Genomic DNA, 17,185 nt, shown 5'->3' on the forward strand with positions numbered 1-17,185 from the left:
TAAATCACAGGTGCAGGACTTAAGAAAATGGCCCAAACTGGTATGGAACGAATGCTTTGTACCCATGCCTACCTCTTTATCTCAAAACTGTTCTGTACCTGTCTCCAAGCCTCCCTACTCCCTCATGAAGCAAGGAGGAAAAGACAGGAAGATTAATGACAAGACTTACCACAGACCCATACCCCAACAGAGCATGCACGAAAGACAATTCAACCAAAGTTCAAAGTGATGATGACTACTGGCCCTCATCGGGAGACCCCAGGTCGACCACCGCCACCAGAAGGAGCGCATGCACAAGGCGAGGAGACCTGTAGACCATCCTCTCTTGGCTTGTGTGGCCTGCTAGGTGGAGATTGGTACATCTCCACAGGCAGAGGCGGGTCGCAGGTAGATTGACTAGCAGAAAAGACAGCTCTGAAGCAGCTGAATTCTTAAGATTTTCCCCACCGTGAGATCATCTCAATCAAAGACAGAGGCAGTGGAACACCTTCTGGACCGGGACTCCAGAGGCGCCGGACGCCTGTAGTGGTTGCTATAACCCCCTTTCCTTCCCTTTTCTTCCCATCTCTTTCATTGTTCTTTTCTCTCTTCCTATCACAAGCCGCTTTACAGGCACAATTAATAAAGTTCCAGTTTGGATTGAAATTTATCTCGCCTGACTTGTTGAATTATTGTTTTTGCCTTTCTGCACTCCGAGATCATAAATTAAACGAACCATCATGCGTCCGCTTATGAGTGGACCGTGACATCCTCGTGTGTCCCTCTGGTTGAAGGCAGAGTACAACGCCTTTCAAGAAGATGCCCCCGGAGAGGTGGGTGCCCAGTAGATGCTCCCATTCCTCCTTCCCCTCCTCTTTCTTTGGCTTTCGTTCTCATCTCCCCAGATCTGCGACTCAAACGCATTTAAGTACACCACCTACAGCACCTTCAAGAGCCACCAGTGTCTCTAGACAACCATCTACGGTCAGAATGTGAGAAGCAGCCTGCACTGCCCTTCACACAGCCTTCTGCTTTGTGGATGGTTCCTTCATGCATAGGTGATGGTCAGCTTTGTGCCCGCTGTGTGCAGGGCTCCCTGAAGTGCTGACCACAATGCTTTGATGGCCAGAGCTCATCAGCGTGTCCTCTCTTGGGAAAAAACTGAGCTGGGTGACCAGAGAGGCAAGCTCCAAGCCAGGGACGTGGGCCTCAGTCTCCCTTCCCGACTGACATCCCCACTGCATCCACTCTAGGTGTGTGACAGCATGGGTTGGCGCCACATGGACCTGCACCCTCGCTCCGCTTTCTGTTTGCTGCAGATGGAGCAGTGTCAGAACACAAAAACCCTGAAACGCGCTCACTGTGATTCAGGCAGCTTGACCTTCTTTCAAAATCTTTCTCTCTTTCTTTTTTCTTATCTTTCAAAAATCTTTCTACAAATACATCAGCTGTAAAAGGAGGACCAGGGAGACTATCCAGTTTTATTGGATGTAAAGGGAAAAACTGTGACAGAGGATGAGGACAAGGCTGAGGTACTTAATGCCTTCTTTGCTTCAGTCTTCTGAAGCACATCCTCTGGACCTGCCGGACAACGAAACAGGTGCTGCTACGTGTGGAGCTCCTAAGGTGGTGACCCTCTCTCATCTCTTGCAACTATTTGTCTCTTATAACGCTTTCATCCTTTCCTATCTTTTCTCCTTTTCTCCTTTTATCTTTGCAACACGCGCAGCTGCAGCAGGCAGTAGTGGGTGGTTTTGCTTTGATTTTGGGTTTGACTGAAGGGAACATCAGGGCTCTCGGTGCTGTTTTGGTCACTGTGTGGGGCTCAGGCTTTTCCTTTTGGTGCTCTGGCCCATGCCGGTTCATTAATTGTTTGAATCCAGTGTAATTGTTTGAATCCAGTGTTCTAAGGGCATCCATCTTATTTTGTAAAAGATAGAGTGTACGCCTATACCTCTCAGTGATTTTGATATACTCGGGTGCCGAGCCAGTAAGAAAGAACTTGCTTTCTTTTAAAGGGGGCCACGACATTGGCAGGATCCCGGTGGGCAATGACGAGAGCTGGTGTGATGTTGGGATACGCAGTTTTTGGAACTGTCAAGGGGGCTTTGTCCGCCCAGGTTGGTCGTGCTCCAGCAGATGGTGCAGCTTTTGGGAAGTGCTGTACCGATCTCCTCCCCAAAATTGTCGGCTTTAAGGAGGGAGAAGCAGTTTTTGGAACTGCAAAGGGGGTTTCGTCCGCCCAGGGTTATTGCGCCCCGGCAGATGGTGAAGCTTTTGGGAAGTGCTGCATTGATCCGCTCCCCAAAGGCATAAATTTCAAGGAGGAAGAAGCAGTTTGTGGAACTGTGCAAGGGAGTTGCTTGAGCAGCAAGTCGCGCCCCTTGCAGGAAACATGGAGGTTTGGACGCTCATGCTCAACTGCTCCCCCTCTGAAAATGGTTTGAAAGAGTATAAAGCACGTCCCGACCCGGCAGGGTGCAGCTGGGCAGGGAAACACTGGCAGTTACCGGCTGCAGTGGCAGAAAGGATCTGGGCTCCTGCAACGCAGAAGTGGAGCAAGCCAGGCGTTTGTGCAGCACTTGCAGCCGGCCTCAGGGCTGCTCCAAAGGAATGGTGGGAATGGGCACAAAGGGAGTGGAGACGGAGACCGAGAGATCTGCCCGAGCCGAGCTGGAGGAAGAGCAAACACACTTGCAATGGGAAGTGGTATTTGAGCGAGCTAGAAGTGAGCGTTCGGAGAAGGCGCTGGCAGATGAGAGACAGATTAATAGAAAGTTACAAAGGAGCCTGCAAGATGCTTTTGTGAGGGAAAGGCTAATGGATCGGCAATGTTTCCCCAACCTGCAGCTACTGATAGAGCTATGGAATTCCCCAGGAGATAGGGAATAAGGAAGGGAAAAGCTCACAGAGACAGTCCCTTCGGCCCCTCCTGGACCAACTCCCCATATTTCAGAGCAGGGCAACCTCCTGCACTGTCTCCAGTAAGAGAGCCGGGGGACGGTGAGCGGGAACACGCACGAAGGCTCACACAAAACAATCAAAGGAATTTGTTGGCAACTTTCCCCCTTGGCCATTCCTAAACTCCCATTACCCTTGTGGTAGGTGCTGGGCACTCCCTCTTTTTGTCATCTCTTTTAAAAGAGAACTCACTTTCTGTTCAAGTGGGCCGCGACAGGCTCTCCCATGGCCAGGCATGTGTGAACACCAGTCATTCCTTCCAGCTCCATTTCTTCTCACAGCGTGTAATCTAAGAGCCTAACAGCAGGGAGGTTGAACTCTTTTAGCCTCCAGGCCTGGCAATTCCTCTGATCACTCCCCTCGGCCTTCCTGCTCAGCAAAGGAAGTGGAGCAATGCTTGGTGAGCCCTGAAGGAAAAACTGTGTCACATGGCTGAGCTGCAGATCCTTCTCCTAAGAGGAATTTAGGATATCTTTGTGAAGTCTCCAAGCTGTGGAGAAAGCACCTCATGAGCTGCTCCCATGATAAATACCCTTTATGTCAGGAACCTGGAGCCAACTTCTGGTTTGAATGGATCTCATTCCAAACTCCAGACACCAAAAGTGGGCGCACAACCTTCTGCTGACAAAGAGAGCCTTCCAGCTGATCCCCACCTTGAGAAAAGCACTGCCTGACTGAATGGCCGCCCATTAATGTCTTTGCTCAGCTAATGAAAACTTTTATTAGTTTCTCCCTCTGAGCAAAAGCTTCCCAGGAAGTCTCATCCTCATGACCTTGCTCAAGGTTCTCTACCTCTTTTTCGTTTCTTTAATGCTAATCTGAAGGTCTCCGAGTAGTTTCAGCTACTCTGAGGAAAACTTCTCCAGGTAGGTTAGCCCCTGAAGGGATTTTAAGAGTATTTGAATAGAAGCAATTGCTGCTCTTATCTTCTTTCTTTCGGCCAGAACAAAGTTTCTTTACTCATCGCTGGTTTTGTTTCCAGAGACAGAATACAAATATGTAATAAGCATTGTTCCCTCTTCTGCATCATTGCCGATAATTGGCACCATCCCTGCCTAGGACTAGTTCTCTGCCATGTATACAATTTCTACATTACTAAGAGACGCAAAATATTCTCTCGTCCTTATCCCACTGTCCTTCCGTTTTCTACCTTTAGTTTCCCATGTTGCTTTGGATGAACAATTAATTAATTGTTACTGCGTTTGCCTTCCTGTCAAATCCTTTGGCTCAAGCAGGAGGGAGGCTTAGTAAGTTCCATACTCTAGAGCCAAACGGATCTGCCCCGCGGTCAATGCTCAGCAGGCTTCTGACAGACTTTTCCTTGCTGTGCCCTCAGATGGACAAAGCTGGGCCGCAGATCCCGCAGGGCCCCTGAGCAAGCTCCTCAAGCTCTGCTCCTCATCCAGTCCCTCTCCCATACTCCTGAATGCACACACACCTCTGTCGCCTGTGTGTTACAGCCCAAAGATACTGTTTGTGGGGTTCCCTTGGCCAAGGGGCAGCCTGGCCAGGTCTCCAACGCCTTTGCAGGCAGTCACCAGCCACCACCGTGTCCCCCAGCAGAGGGAGAAGCTCCCAGGAGACTCCTGTTCCCCCCACTGGCTTTGTCCCCACGGCCCCCGCTTCCTCCTTCCTCCCAGGGTGCCCGTGTCCCCTGACAACCCACAGGTCACAGCCCGTGCCTCAGCCCCACGCCCCCCGTCAGCCCCGTTTGTTACATCACTGCAACTCGTTCCACTTTCTAGTGTTGCTGGGCCACCCAACAGGACAGAGTCTCCGGATTCTGGAGCAGACATGGCGTGGTTGGCCTGCCTGCTCGGTGAGTGACCCTGGACAGCCCCAACCCACCCTCCTGGGGCCACCTCGGAGCCCGGTGTCTTGGGTAGGAGGGCCGCCTGACCATCCTGCCAGCACCCGCCACGCTCCTGCAGCCCCGTGTCTGACAAGCCCACCCTGCCAGGCACGGCGGCCGTTCCAGCCTCCTGCCCAGGGTGGAGGGAGGCTCTGGGAGGGGATGTGGGACAGAGGGCAGAGCAGGAGAGTGGGGTCCCCCCGAGGGCAAAGGACAGAAGGGGTGAATGGCTTTCCCCTCAGAGGGGACGAGCGTGTCTGGTGTGCTGGTCTGGCAGCTCGCACAGTGGTCACCTCCCTCCAGATCCAACAGATCCAAACAAAACCACACTCACTCCTGAAAAAGTCTTTTTAATAGTTCTCTTTTACTTTTTTTTTTTTTTTTCTGTCCTCAGAGCTCCTGGTTGTCCCGGGGCCCTGTAGGCAGCGGGGATGGAGGGAGACCTCAGGGCAGCTTGTCCTGGCTCCCCGCTCAGCGCCCGCAGACTGGAGCATGCACTTGCCTTCCCACGCACTGCTCTCCCCCTGCAGGAGGGTTAAGCACAGGCTGCCTTTTCCCACAGGCTTGCTGACCTTGCTCAGTTCTGTTGCTGCATCGGCGGCCACTTCTCCGGGCAGCCCCCTGACGGATGAGGAGTACCAGACCTTTTTTCTCAGCCTGTGGCCCCCATGGAAGGCAGAGGTGTCCTGCATCGCGCGCCAGAACCACGGATGCCTCTTCCCGGCAATCCTAAAGTTAGACCAGATGGAGAACCACGGTGTTGTCCCCGAAGGTAAGGGCATCTCCCCACCTTCAATGGCACAGGTGGCCATTGCCCCTGCTGGAGCAAAGCTGGCTGTTTCCCTGCCCTGAAATGCCACCGGATTACAGGAATGATAGCAGGATGGGTTATTTTCAGGTCTCTAGCCCCAAGTCTGGCTTGGAGCAGGACACTCCCAGCAGTAGCACCGTGGCCTTGTGCAAGGCAGTTTGCTTTTGTGGCCATCCCCTCCATGGCTTAAATCCCTGTCAAACCTCTTTCCTCTGAAGGGGCTCTTTTCTCTAGTGTTTCTAGCCCTGGGCCAGTCATCTTTTAACCCATCGACCCATCGCAGCGATATTTGCCTTTTTTTCCTTTTTTTTTAAAAAAAAAACCCTTTCAATTATCGATAACAAAGTGCTTACCAGACCCTGGAAACATGAGGTTTTGGTCTCTCTCTAAGGGCAGAGAGCAGGGTAACAAAGGACAGAAAGGCAAACCGAAAACCTGGGTGCCTTGACTTTCCCTTCTGCCCATCAACTCTGCTCTCTGACCCTCTGCTCTGCTCTCGTGAGACCTCACCTGGAGTATTGCGTTCAGTTTTAGGGTCTTCCACACAGGATGAACGTGGACCTGCTCTGACCGAGTCCAGAGGAGGCCACAAAGACGATCAGAGGGCCGGAGCGTGTCCCATACGAGGACAGGCTGAGAGAGTTGTGCTTGCTCAGCCCAGAGAAGAGAAGGCTCTGGGGAGACCTTAGAGCAGCCTTCCAGTACTTAAAAGGGGACTAGAAGAAAAACTGGGGAGGGGCTCTGTATCCGGGAGTGCAGGGACAGGATGAGGGGTAATGGCTTGAAGCTGAAAGAGGGGAGATTTAGATGAGATATTAGGAAGAAATGTAGATGGAGAGTCACCGGCACAGGTTGTGCAGTAGAAATGGTGGCTACCTCATTCTTACGGGTATTCCAGGTCAGGTTGGATGAGGCTTTGAGCAATCCGATCCTGTGAAAGGTGTGCCTGTCCATGGCGGGGGGTGGGGGTGGAACCCAAACCGTTCTGGGATCCAACCAGAAGCCAATTCTGAAAACACCCATCAAAGAAGCTCCCAACGCTTAGTGCGACCCAGCCCAGGGGCCACATATGGAAACTTGCAGCCATCCCGCATCTCTCTCTCCCCTCTCTCCAGGGCCGATCTGCTCTGACTTCCCAGAGATGCCGCGCTTTCAGAGCTTCTGCCATTTTGCCCAGTACCGCTGCTTCAAAAACCTGTTCTACATCAAGGTGGGGACTGGGATTCAGGACATGGCATGGGGGACAATGTCTTGGGAGATGCAACGGGTAAGGAAGAAGGGAAGATAAGCTAACGGGAGTCCTCTTTCTCCTTCTCACCTCTGCTCAGCGAATCCAGTGTCCAAAGTCATCTACTCTCAAAAAACTCATCCCAGCGGGGCACCGTCCGCCTGTGGGCTCTCGGGCACAGAAGGAAAGCTCCCCTGTGAAAGAAGGTACGGCTGCCTCGCACTGCACTGGGCGTCCCTGTGTGCCTGCTGATCTCCCATAACTACCCTTGCCCATCAAGCAGCTTTCTGGGTGACTCCAGAAAGATTCTTCAGCCCATCTCTGTCCTTCTCTCTCCACAGCCCCACGGCACGCTTCTATCTCACCCACTGGTGCCCTGCTGGAGTCCACGGGGCACCCTCCATCACCACACACCACGGCAGCCCCGACAGCCACTGCCGCCTCGACTTCCAAGCTGCAATCCCCTGCCCAGGATGAGATCAGCCCTCAGGTCTCAGCCCAGCTCCAGGCTGCAGAGAAGGAGGTACTGAGCGTGTTGCATGTCCTGCAGAACTCTGAGCAGGAGCCTGGATCAGGTGGTGGGGAAGGGGAAGGGGAAGGAGAAGAATGGTTCTCTTTATCCCTTTGCAGGCCAACTCCTCACAGCCCTTGCAGGCCGATGACACGGAGGATTTAGGAAGGCTGAGGGTAGAGAAATGGTGCAGCCGCATAGCCAGCCACGGTTGCAAGGATCCTCGAGTGTCCCTCTGGTTGAAGGCAGAGTACAATGCCTTCCAAGAGGGAGATGCCCCAGGCCAGGTGGGTGCCCAGGAGATGCTCCCATTCCTCCTTCTCCTCCTCTTGCTCTGGCCTTCATTTCCCATCTCCCCAGATCTGCGACTCAAACGGCGTGAAGTACCCCAGCTACTGCACTTTTAAGAGCCACCAGTGCCTCCAGAAGACCATCTACAATCAGGAGGTGAGAAGCAGCCTGCACTGCCCTTCACACAGCCTTCTCCTCCGTGGACGGTCCCTTCACATACAGCCGCGAGTCCGTGCAGGACTCACTGGCCCACTGCTTTTCCCTCCAGCAGGAAAGGACGGGGGGTGTAGGGAGGGTGGTGACAAATTATGACCCAAGCTCAGCTGGCATGAAATTGGGGCGTGAAATTTGCAGAGACACTGTAAGAGATGGCAATGGAGATGGCCACAAATATTGAGACAGACGAGGTGTGGTGAGCTCTTGCAGGGGAGACTCGTCTGCTGGGTACTTTGTAGGCGGTAACAAAATGCAAAAGCACAATAGCAGGACAGATTTCTCGGGGGGTAGCACGGGCAGTGGTCTTAAGTCCTACAGACTCTGGCTCTCCTTGCAGGTGTCTCGCCACGGCTGCCAGAGTAATGAGACCTACCGGGTGCTGAATGAGAAGGAAGGAGAGGAGGAGGTGCAGCTGTGGCGCAAGAAGTTCAACAACCTGTGGACAACAGGCTGATTGCGCGGGAGCAGGAGGAAGCGCAGGGCTCTGGGGCAGCCCCTGTTGCAGCCAGGATTTTGGAGAACCTGCCTGGGACAATTTCCCGGTCCTGTGCAGGATGTGCACTCGTAGGTGAGGCCTCCAAAGTCGCTGCAAGAGGGTCCATTGTTAAATAAACAACTTCTAGAGTTCTGAAAATGCTGAATCTCTGGTCTCACCTGTCCCCCTTGCTTGCCCCTGTCCTGGAGCCCGAGCACAGCCCAGGAAGGCAGATGAAGGGAACAGCTGGATATCTATTATCTTTGAACCAAGGGGGCTGTTGAGGTGCAGCATTCCTACATAGTTCTCCTCCTTCCACAGAGTGTTCATTCTGGTGCTGAGTGCTCAGCCTATGTGTTGATGGCCCATCTCCACAATGTTCCCCTTCAAGTTCCCTGCACACTGAGGAAGCTACACCTAGAGCGGCACAGCCCAGTTCTACTGAGAATGCGACTATGATGCATTTTCTCACACTCGATGCATTATAAAAATAGCACAGCGCTATTCTACTGATAACAGCCATGTGAAACTGTACACATAGCAGCGTGATACGGATCATCCCTGGGATGCCTGTTCTGGTTCAGGCCTATTGATCAGGCCCTGTCACTTCAGTATCGGAGAAGTCATCAGCTTTTTGAACTGGGACTTAGAGCCACTGGCCCATGCGTCCTTGTCTAAAGTCCTTAACCACTCTTGGCTCCATCCTTCTGCAGGCCTATAGAAATCAGTAGTTCTGCCAAGGTTGTGTCTTCCTGTGTGCTATTTAGTCTGAAGTATAAAGAGCAGCATCTGGAAGCTGATCTCCTGGGCCCTCTCTGTGGAGAACTTGCTGGGCACGCAGGACTCTTCTCCACAGAGCAGCCCCGAGGCAGGGAGCACATGCAGCAGTGCCAAGAAGGCAGCTGTTTTATGGAGTTAAACTCTATAACTCATTTAAGGGTTATAAAGTAGGTATGTGTTTATGCGCCAGCAGGTGCGAGGGGGTAATCCTCCTAACTCGCACACCATATTGTCTAACAAGCAGATGGTTATAGTGTGAGGATATGCCTAGTCATCAACACCTATTACCTATTCATGACCTTTCCCCGCTTCCTACTATAATTAGATTAAAGAAGCTTCTCCCACACTCGCGCAGGTGCAGTATCTCCTGGTGGTCATGGTCTGGGGGCTCAAGGCTGAAGTAGCCTTCATCTTCCTCGTGAATCGTCCCTGAACTCAATCTGTGCGCAGGCGCAGTCTCATCCTTGTTGAGCTCCAAGAACGCAGAGTACGATGCAGTTGGCCTTCTGCTGTTGTCCACATTCCAGCTTTCCCTTATCAGTTAATGTCTGCGAATGAGCTCCTTCCTTATCAACATCCAGGGTCTTCAAGGCCTTTAACAGCAGACAGTGCGCATTTCAGTCAGCTAAGTCCTCTAAGTTCTTCTAACTTCTCCCCTATATAATATGCCTGCCCATCAGGCGCAGACGGTTCCTCCCAGTGGCAGGTGAGGACCTTTAGCTTCCCATGTTGCTTTGGATCCTGTGCTCTGCAGTGATGAAGGAAAACAGTCTCATGTCAGCAGTGACCAAATACTGGAAGGAGCTAGAAGAAAGACTCTTAGGGTTTGGAGATTTGGAAAAGATGCTGATGGTCAGGTTTGTGCCCACTGTGTGCAGGGCTCCCTGAAGTGCTGATCACAATGCTTTGATGACCAGCCATGCTTGTGAGGATCCTCATGTGTCCCTCCGGCAAAAGGCAGAGTACAACGCCTTCCAAGAAGGAGATGCCCCCGTAGAGGGTGGTGCCCAGTAGATGCTCCGATTCCTGCTTCTCCTCCTCTTTCTTTGGCTTTCACACTCCCATCTCCCCAGATCTGCGACTCAAACACATTTAAGTACACCACCTACAGCGCCTTCAAGAGCCACCAGTATCTCCAGATGACCATCTACAATCAGAAGGTGAGAAGCAGGCTGCAGTGCCCTTCTCACAGCCTTCTGCTCCATGTACGGTCCCTTCACGCATAGCTGATGGTCAGCTTTGTGCCCGCTGTGTGCAGGGCTCCCTGAAGTGCTGACCACAATGCTTTGATGGCCAGAGCTCATCAGCGTGTCCTCTCTTGGGAAAAAACTGAGCTGGGTGACCAGAGAGGCAAGCTCCAAGCCAGGGACGTGGGCCTCAGTCTCCCTTCCCGACTGACATCCCCACTGCACCCACTCTAGGTGTGTGACAGCATGGGTTGGCGCCACATGGACCTGCACCCTCGCTCTGCTTTCTGTTTGCTGAAGATGGAGCTGTGTCAGAACACAAAAACCCTGAAATGCGCTCACTGTGATTCAGGCAGCTTGACCTTCTTTCAAAATCTTTCTCTCTTTCTTTTTTCTTATCTTTCAAAAATCTTTCTACAAATACATCAGCTGTAAAAGGAGGACCAGGGAGACTATCCAGTTTTATTGGATGTAAAGGGAAAAACTGTGACAGAGGATGAGGACAAGGCTGAGGTACTTAATGCCTTCTTTGCTTCAGTCTTCTGAAGCACATCCTCTGGACCTGCCGGACAACGAAACAGGTGCTGCTACGTGTGGAGCTCCTAAGGTGGTGACCCTCTCTCATCTCTTGCAACTATTTGTCTCTTATAACGCTTTCATCCTTTCCTATCTTTTCTCCTTTTCTCCTTTTATCTTTGCAACACGCGCAGCTGCAGCAGGCAGTAGTGGGTGGTTTTGCTTTGATTTTGGGTTTGACTGAAGGGAACATCAGGGCTCTCGGTGCTGTTTTGGTCACTGTGTGGGGCTCAGGCTTTTCCTTTTGGTGCTCTGGCCCATGCCGGTTCATTAATTGTTTGAATCCAGTGTAATTGTTTGAATCCAGTGTTCTAAGGGCATCCATCTTATTTTGTAAAAGATAGAGTGTACGCCTATACCTCTCAGTGATTTTGATATACTCGGGTGCCGAGCCAGTAAGAAAGAACTTGCTTTCTTTTAAAGGGGGCCACGACATTGGCAGGATCCCGGTGGGCAATGGCGAGAGCTGGTGTGATGTTGGGATACGCAGTTTTTGGAACTGTCAAGGGGGCTTTGTCCGCCCAGGTTGGTCGTGCTCCAGCAGATGGTGCAGCTTTTGGGAAGTGCTGTACCGATCTCCTCCCCAAAATTGTCGGCTTTAAGGAGGGAGAAGCAGTTTTTGGAACTGCAAAGGGGGTTTCGTCCGCCCAGGGTTATTGCGCCCCGGCAGATGGTGAAGCTTTTGGGAAGTGCTGCATTGATCCGCTCCCCAAAGGCATAAATTTCAAGGAGGAAGAAGCAGTTTGTGGAACTGTGCAAGGGAGTTGCCTGCTTGCTTGAGCAGCAAGTCGCGCCCCTTGCAGGAAACATGGAGGTTTGGACGCTCATGCTCAACTGCTCCCCCTCTGAAAATGGTTTGAAAGAGTATAAAGCACGTCCCGACCCGGCAGGGTGCAGCTGGGCAGGGAAACACTGGCAGTTACCGGCTGCAGTGGCAGAAAGGATCTGGGCTCCTGCAACGCAGAAGTGGAGCAAGCCAGGCGTTTGTGCAGCACTTGCAGCCGGCCTCAGGGCTGCTCCAAAGGAATGGTGGGAATGGGCACAAAGGGAGTGGAGACGGAGACCGAGAGATCTGCCCGAGCCGAGCTGGAGGAAGAGCAAACACACTTGCAATGGGAAGTGGTATTTGAGCGAGCTAGAAGTGAGCGTTCGGAGAAGGCGCTGGCAGATGAGAGACAGATTAATAGAAAGTTACAAAGGAGCCTGCAAGATGCTTTTGTGAGGGAAAGGCTAATGGATCGGCAATGTTTCCCCAACCTGCAGCTACTGATAGAGCTATGGAATTCCCCAGGAGATAGGGAATAAGGAAGGGAAAAGCTCACAGAGACAGTCCCTTCGGCCCCTCCTGGACCAACTCCCCATATTTCAGAGCAGGGCAACCTCCTGCACTGTCTCCAGTAAGAGAGCCGGGGGACGGTGAGCGGGAACACGCACGAAGGCTCACACAAAACAATCAAAGGAATTTGTTGGCAACTTTCCCCCTTGGCCATTCCTAAACTCCCATTACCCTTGTGGTAGGTGCTGGGCACTCCCTCTTTTTGTCATCTCTTTTAAAAGAGAACTCACTTTCTGTTCAAGTGGGCCGCGACAGGCTCTCCCATGGCCAGGCATGTGTGAACACCAGTCATTCCTTCCAGCTCCATTTCTTCTCACAGCGTGTAATCTAAGAGCCTAACAGCAGGGAGGTTGAACTCTTTTAGCCTCCAGGCCTGGCAATTCCTCTGATCACTCCCCTCGGCCTTCCTGCTCAGCAAAGGAAGTGGAGCAATGCTTGGTGAGCCCTGAAGGAAAAACTGTGTCACATGGCTGAGCTGCAGATCCTTCTCCTAAGAGGAATTTAGGATATCTTTGTGAAGTCTCCAAGCTGTGGAGAAAGCACCTCATGAGCTGCTCCCATGATAAATACCCTTTATGTCAGGAACCTGGAGCCAACTTCTGGTTTGAATGGATCTCATTCCAAACTCCAGACACCAAAAGTGGGCGCACAACCTTCTGCTGACAAAGAGAGCCTTCCAGCTGATCCCCACCTTGAGAAAAGCACTGCCTGACTGAATGGCCGCCCATTAATGTCTTTGCTCAGCTAATGAAAACTTTTATTAGTTTCTCCCTCTGAGCAAAAGCTTCCCAGGAAGTCTCATCCTCATGACCTTGCTCAAGGTTCTCTACCTCTTTTTCGTTTCTTTAATGCTAATCTGAAGGTCTCCGAGTAGTTTCAGCTACTCTGAGGAAAACTTCTCCAGGTAGGTTAGCCCCTGCATGGATTTTAAGAGTATGTGAATAGAAGCAATTGCTGCTCTTATCTTCTTTCTTTCGGCCAGAACAAAGTTTCTTTACTCATCGCTGGTTTTGTTTCCAGAGACAGAATACAAATATGTAATAAGCATTGTTCCCTCTTCTGCATCATTGCCGATAATTGGCACCATCCCTGCCTAGGACTAGTTCTCTGCCATGTATACAATTTCTACATTACTAAGAGACGCAAAATATTCTCTCGTCCTTATCCCACTGTCCTTCCGTTTTCTACCTTTAGTTTCCCATGTTGCTTTGGATGAACAATTAATTAATTGTTACTGCGTTTGCCTTCCTGTCAAATCCTTTGGCTCAAGCAGGAGGGAGGCTTAGTAAGTTCCATACTCTAGAGCCAAACGGATCTGCCCCGCGGTCAATGCTCAGCAGGCTTCTGACAGACTTTTCCTTGCTGTGCCCTCAGATGGACAAAGCTGGGCCGCAGATCCCGCAGGGCCCCTGAGCAAGCTCCTCAAGCTCTGCTCCTCATCCAGTCCCTCTCCCATACTCCTGAATGCACACACACCTCTGTCGCCTGTGTGTTACAGCCCAAAGATACTGTTTGTGGGGTTCCCTTGGCCAAGGGGCAGCCTGGCCAGGTCTCCAACGCCTTTGCAGGCAGTCACCAGCCACCACCGTGTCCCCCAGCAGAGGGAGAAGCTCCCAGGAGACTCCTGTTCCCCCCACTGGCTTTGTCCCCACGGCCCCCGCTTCCTCCTTCCTCCCAGGGTGCCCGTGTCCCCTGACAACCCACAGGTCACAGCCCGTGCCTCAGCCCCACGCCCCCCGTCAGCCCCGTTTGTTACATCACTGCAACTCGTTCCACTTTCTAGTGTTGCTGGGCCACCCAACAGGACAGAGTCTCCGGATTCTGGAGCAGACATGGCGTGGTTGGCCTGCCTGCTCGGTGAGTGACCCTGGACAGCCCCAACCCACCCTCCTGGGGCCACCTCGGAGCCCGGTGTCTTGGGTAGGAGGGCCGCCTGACCATCCTGCCAGCACCCGCCACGCTCCTGCAGCCCCGTGTCTGACAAGCCCACCCTGCCAGGCACGGCGGCCGTTCCAGCCTCCTGCCCAGGGTGGAGGGAGGCTCTGGGAGGGGATGTGGGACAGAGGGCAGAGCAGGAGAGTGGGGTCCCCCCGAGGGCAAAGGACAGAAGGGGTGAATGGCTTTCCCCTCAGAGGGGACGAGCGTGTCTGGTGTGCTGGTCTGGCAGCTCGCACAGTGGTCACCTCCCTCCAGATCCAACAGATCCAAACAAAACCACACTCACTCCTGAAAAAGTCTTTTTAATAGTTCTCTTTTACTTTTTTTTTTTTTTTTCTGTCCTCAGAGCTCCTGGTTGTCCCGGGGCCCTGTAGGCAGCGGGGATGGAGGGAGACCTCAGGGCAGCTTGTCCTGGCTCCCCCCTCAGCGCCCGCAGACTGGAGCATGCACTTGCCTTCCCACGCACTGCTCTCCCCCTGCAGGAGGGTTAAGCACAGGCTGCCTTTTCCCACAGGCTTGCTGACCTTGCTCAGTTCTGTTGCTGCATCGGCGGCCACTTCTCCGGGCAGCCCCCTGACGGATGAGGAGTACCAGACCTTTTTTCTCAGCCTGTGGCCCCCATGGAAGGCAGAGGTGTCCTGCATCGCGCGCCAGAACCACGGATGCCTCTTCCCGGCAATCCTAAAGTTAGACCAGATGGAGAACCACGGTGTTGTCCCCGAAGGTAAGGGCATCTCCCCACCTTCAATGGCACAGGTGGCCATTGCCCCTGCTGGAGCAAAGCTGGCTGTTTCCCTGCCCTGAAATGCCACCGGATTACAGGAATGATAGCAGGATGGGTTATTTTCAGGTCTCTAGCCCCAAGTCTGGCTTGGAGCAGGACACTCCCAGCAGTAGCACCGTGGCCTTGTGCAAGGCAGTTTGCTTTTGTGGCCATCCCCTCCATGGCTTAAATCCCTGTCAAACCTCTTTCCTCTGAAGGGGCTCTTTTCTCTAGTGTTTCTAGCCCTGGGCCAGTCATCTTTTAACCCATCGACCCATCGCAGTGATATTTGCCTTTTTTTCCTTTTTTTTTAAAAAAAAAACCCTTTCAATTATCGATAACAAAGTGCTTACCAGACCCTGGAAACATGAGGTTTTGGTCTCTCTCTAAGGGCAGAGAGCAGGGTAACAAAGGACAGAAAGGCAAACCGAAAACCTGGGTGCCTTGACTTTCCCTTCTGCCCATCAACTCTGCTCTCTGACCCTCTGCTCTGCTCTCGTGAGACCTCACCTGGAGTATTGCGTTCAGTTTTGGGGTCTTCCACACAGGATGAACGTGGACCTGCTCTGACCGAGTCCAGAGGAGGCCACAAAGACGATCAGAGGGCCGGAGCGTGTCCCATACGAGGACAGGCTGAGAGAGTTGTGCTTGCTCAGCCCAGAGAAGAGAGGGCTCTGGGGAGACCTTAGAGCAGCCTTCCAGTACTTAAAAGGGGACTAGAAGAAAAACTGGGGAGGGGCTCTGTATCCGGGAGTGCAGGGACAGGATGAGGGGTAATGGCTTGAAGCTGAAAGAGGGGAGATTTAGATGAGATATTAGGAAGAAATGTAGATGGAGAGTCACCGGCACAGGTTGTGCAGTAGAAATGGTGGCTACCTCATTCTTACGGGTATTCCAGGTCAGGTTGGATGAGGCTTTGAGCAATCCGATCCTGTGAAAGGTGTGCCTGTCCATGGCGGGGGGTGGGGGTGGAACCCAAACCATTCTGGGATCCAACCAGAAGCCAATTCTGAAAACACCCATCAAAGAAGCTCCCAACGCTTAGTGCGACCCAGCCCAGGGGCCACATATGGAAACTTGCAGCCATCCCGCATCTCTCTCTCTCTCCCCTCTCTCCAGGGCCGATCTGCTCTGACTTCCCAGAGATGCCGCGCTTTCAGAGCTTCTGCCATTTTGCCCAGTACCGCTGCTTCAAAAACCTGTTCTACATCAAGGTGGGGACTGGGATTCAGGACATGGCATGGGGGACAATGTCTTGGGAGATGCAACGGGTAAGGAAGAAGGGAAGATAAGCTAACGGGAGTCCTCTTTCTCCTTCTCACCTCTGCTCAGCGAATCCAGTGTCCAAAGTCATCTACTCTCAAAAAACTCATCCCAGCGGGGCACCGTCCGCCTGTGGGCTCTCGGGTACAGAAGGAAAGCTCCCCTGTGAAAGAAGGTACGGCTGCCTCGCACTGCACTGGGCGTCCCTGTGTGCCTGCTGATCTCCCATAACTACCCTTGCCCATCAAGCAGCTTTCTGGGTGACTCCAGAAAGATTCTTCAGCCCATCTCTGTCCTTCTCTCTCCACAGCCCCACGGCACGCTTCTATCTCACCCACTGGTGCCCTGCTGGAGTCCACGGGGCACCCTCCATCACCACACACCACGGCAGCCCCGACAGCCACTGCCGCCTCGACTTCCAAGCTGCAATCCCCTGCCCAGGATGAGATCAGCCCTCAGGTCTCAGCCCAGCTCCAGGCTGCAGAGAAGGAGGTACTGAGCGTGTTGCATGTCCTGCAGAACTCTGAGCAGGAGCCTGGATCAGGTGGTGGGGAAGGGGAAGGGGAAGGAGAAGAATGGTTCTCTTTATCCCTTTGCAGGCCAACTCCTCACAGCCCTTGCAGGCCGATGACACGGAGGATTTAGGAAGGCTGAGGGTAGAGAAATGGTGCAGCCGCATAGCCAGCCACGGTTGCAAGGATCCTCGAGTGTCCCTCTGGTTGAAGGCAGAGTACAATGCCTTCCGAGAGGGAGATGCCCCAGGCCAGGTGGGTGCCCAGGAGATGCTCCCATTCCTCCTTCTCCTCCTCTTGCTCTGGCCTTCATTTCCCATCTCCCTAGATCTGCGACTCAAACGGCGTGAAGTACCCCAGCTACTGCACTTTTAAGAGCCACCAGTGCCTCCAGAAGACCATCTACAATCAGGAGGTGAGAAGCAGCCTGCACTGCCCTTCACACAGCCTTCTCCTCCGTGGACGGTCCCTTCACATACAGCCGCGAGTCCGTGCAGGACTCACTG

General features: G+C 52.9%; 1 protein-coding gene across 1 annotated transcript; it reads left to right on the forward strand.

The window, feature by feature from the left end:
- Window positions 1–231: 231 nt before the first annotated feature.
- Window positions 232–8,303, forward strand: LOC138716743 (acrosin-binding protein-like). The gene is made up of 7 exons (XM_069849955.1): window positions 232–387; window positions 774–812; window positions 1,233–1,357; window positions 7,300–7,354; window positions 7,462–7,629; window positions 7,703–7,789; window positions 8,187–8,303. Exons 1-7 carry the CDS (start codon window positions 232–234, stop codon window positions 8,301–8,303), a joined length of 747 nt encoding a protein of 248 aa, XP_069706056.1.
- Window positions 8,304–17,185: the final 8,882 nt, after the last annotated feature.

Source organism: Phaenicophaeus curvirostris, chromosome 1 (genome assembly GCF_032191515.1).
Source record: "Phaenicophaeus curvirostris isolate KB17595 chromosome 1, BPBGC_Pcur_1.0, whole genome shotgun sequence".
Taxonomy (NCBI): domain Eukaryota; kingdom Metazoa; phylum Chordata; class Aves; order Cuculiformes; family Cuculidae; genus Phaenicophaeus; species Phaenicophaeus curvirostris.

Coding starts and splice junctions, on each gene's coding strand:
- LOC138716743 (XM_069849955.1), top strand. CDS start 232: ATGACTACTGGCCCTCATCGGGAGACCCCAGGTCGACCACCGCCACCA. Junction 7,355..7,461: donor TCCAGGCTGCAGAGAAGGAG/GTACTGAGCGTG, acceptor ATCCCTTTGCAG/GCCAACTCCTCACAGCCCTT. Junction 7,630..7,702: donor AGGGAGATGCCCCAGGCCAG/GTGGGTGCCCAG, acceptor CCATCTCCCCAG/ATCTGCGACTCAAACGGCGT.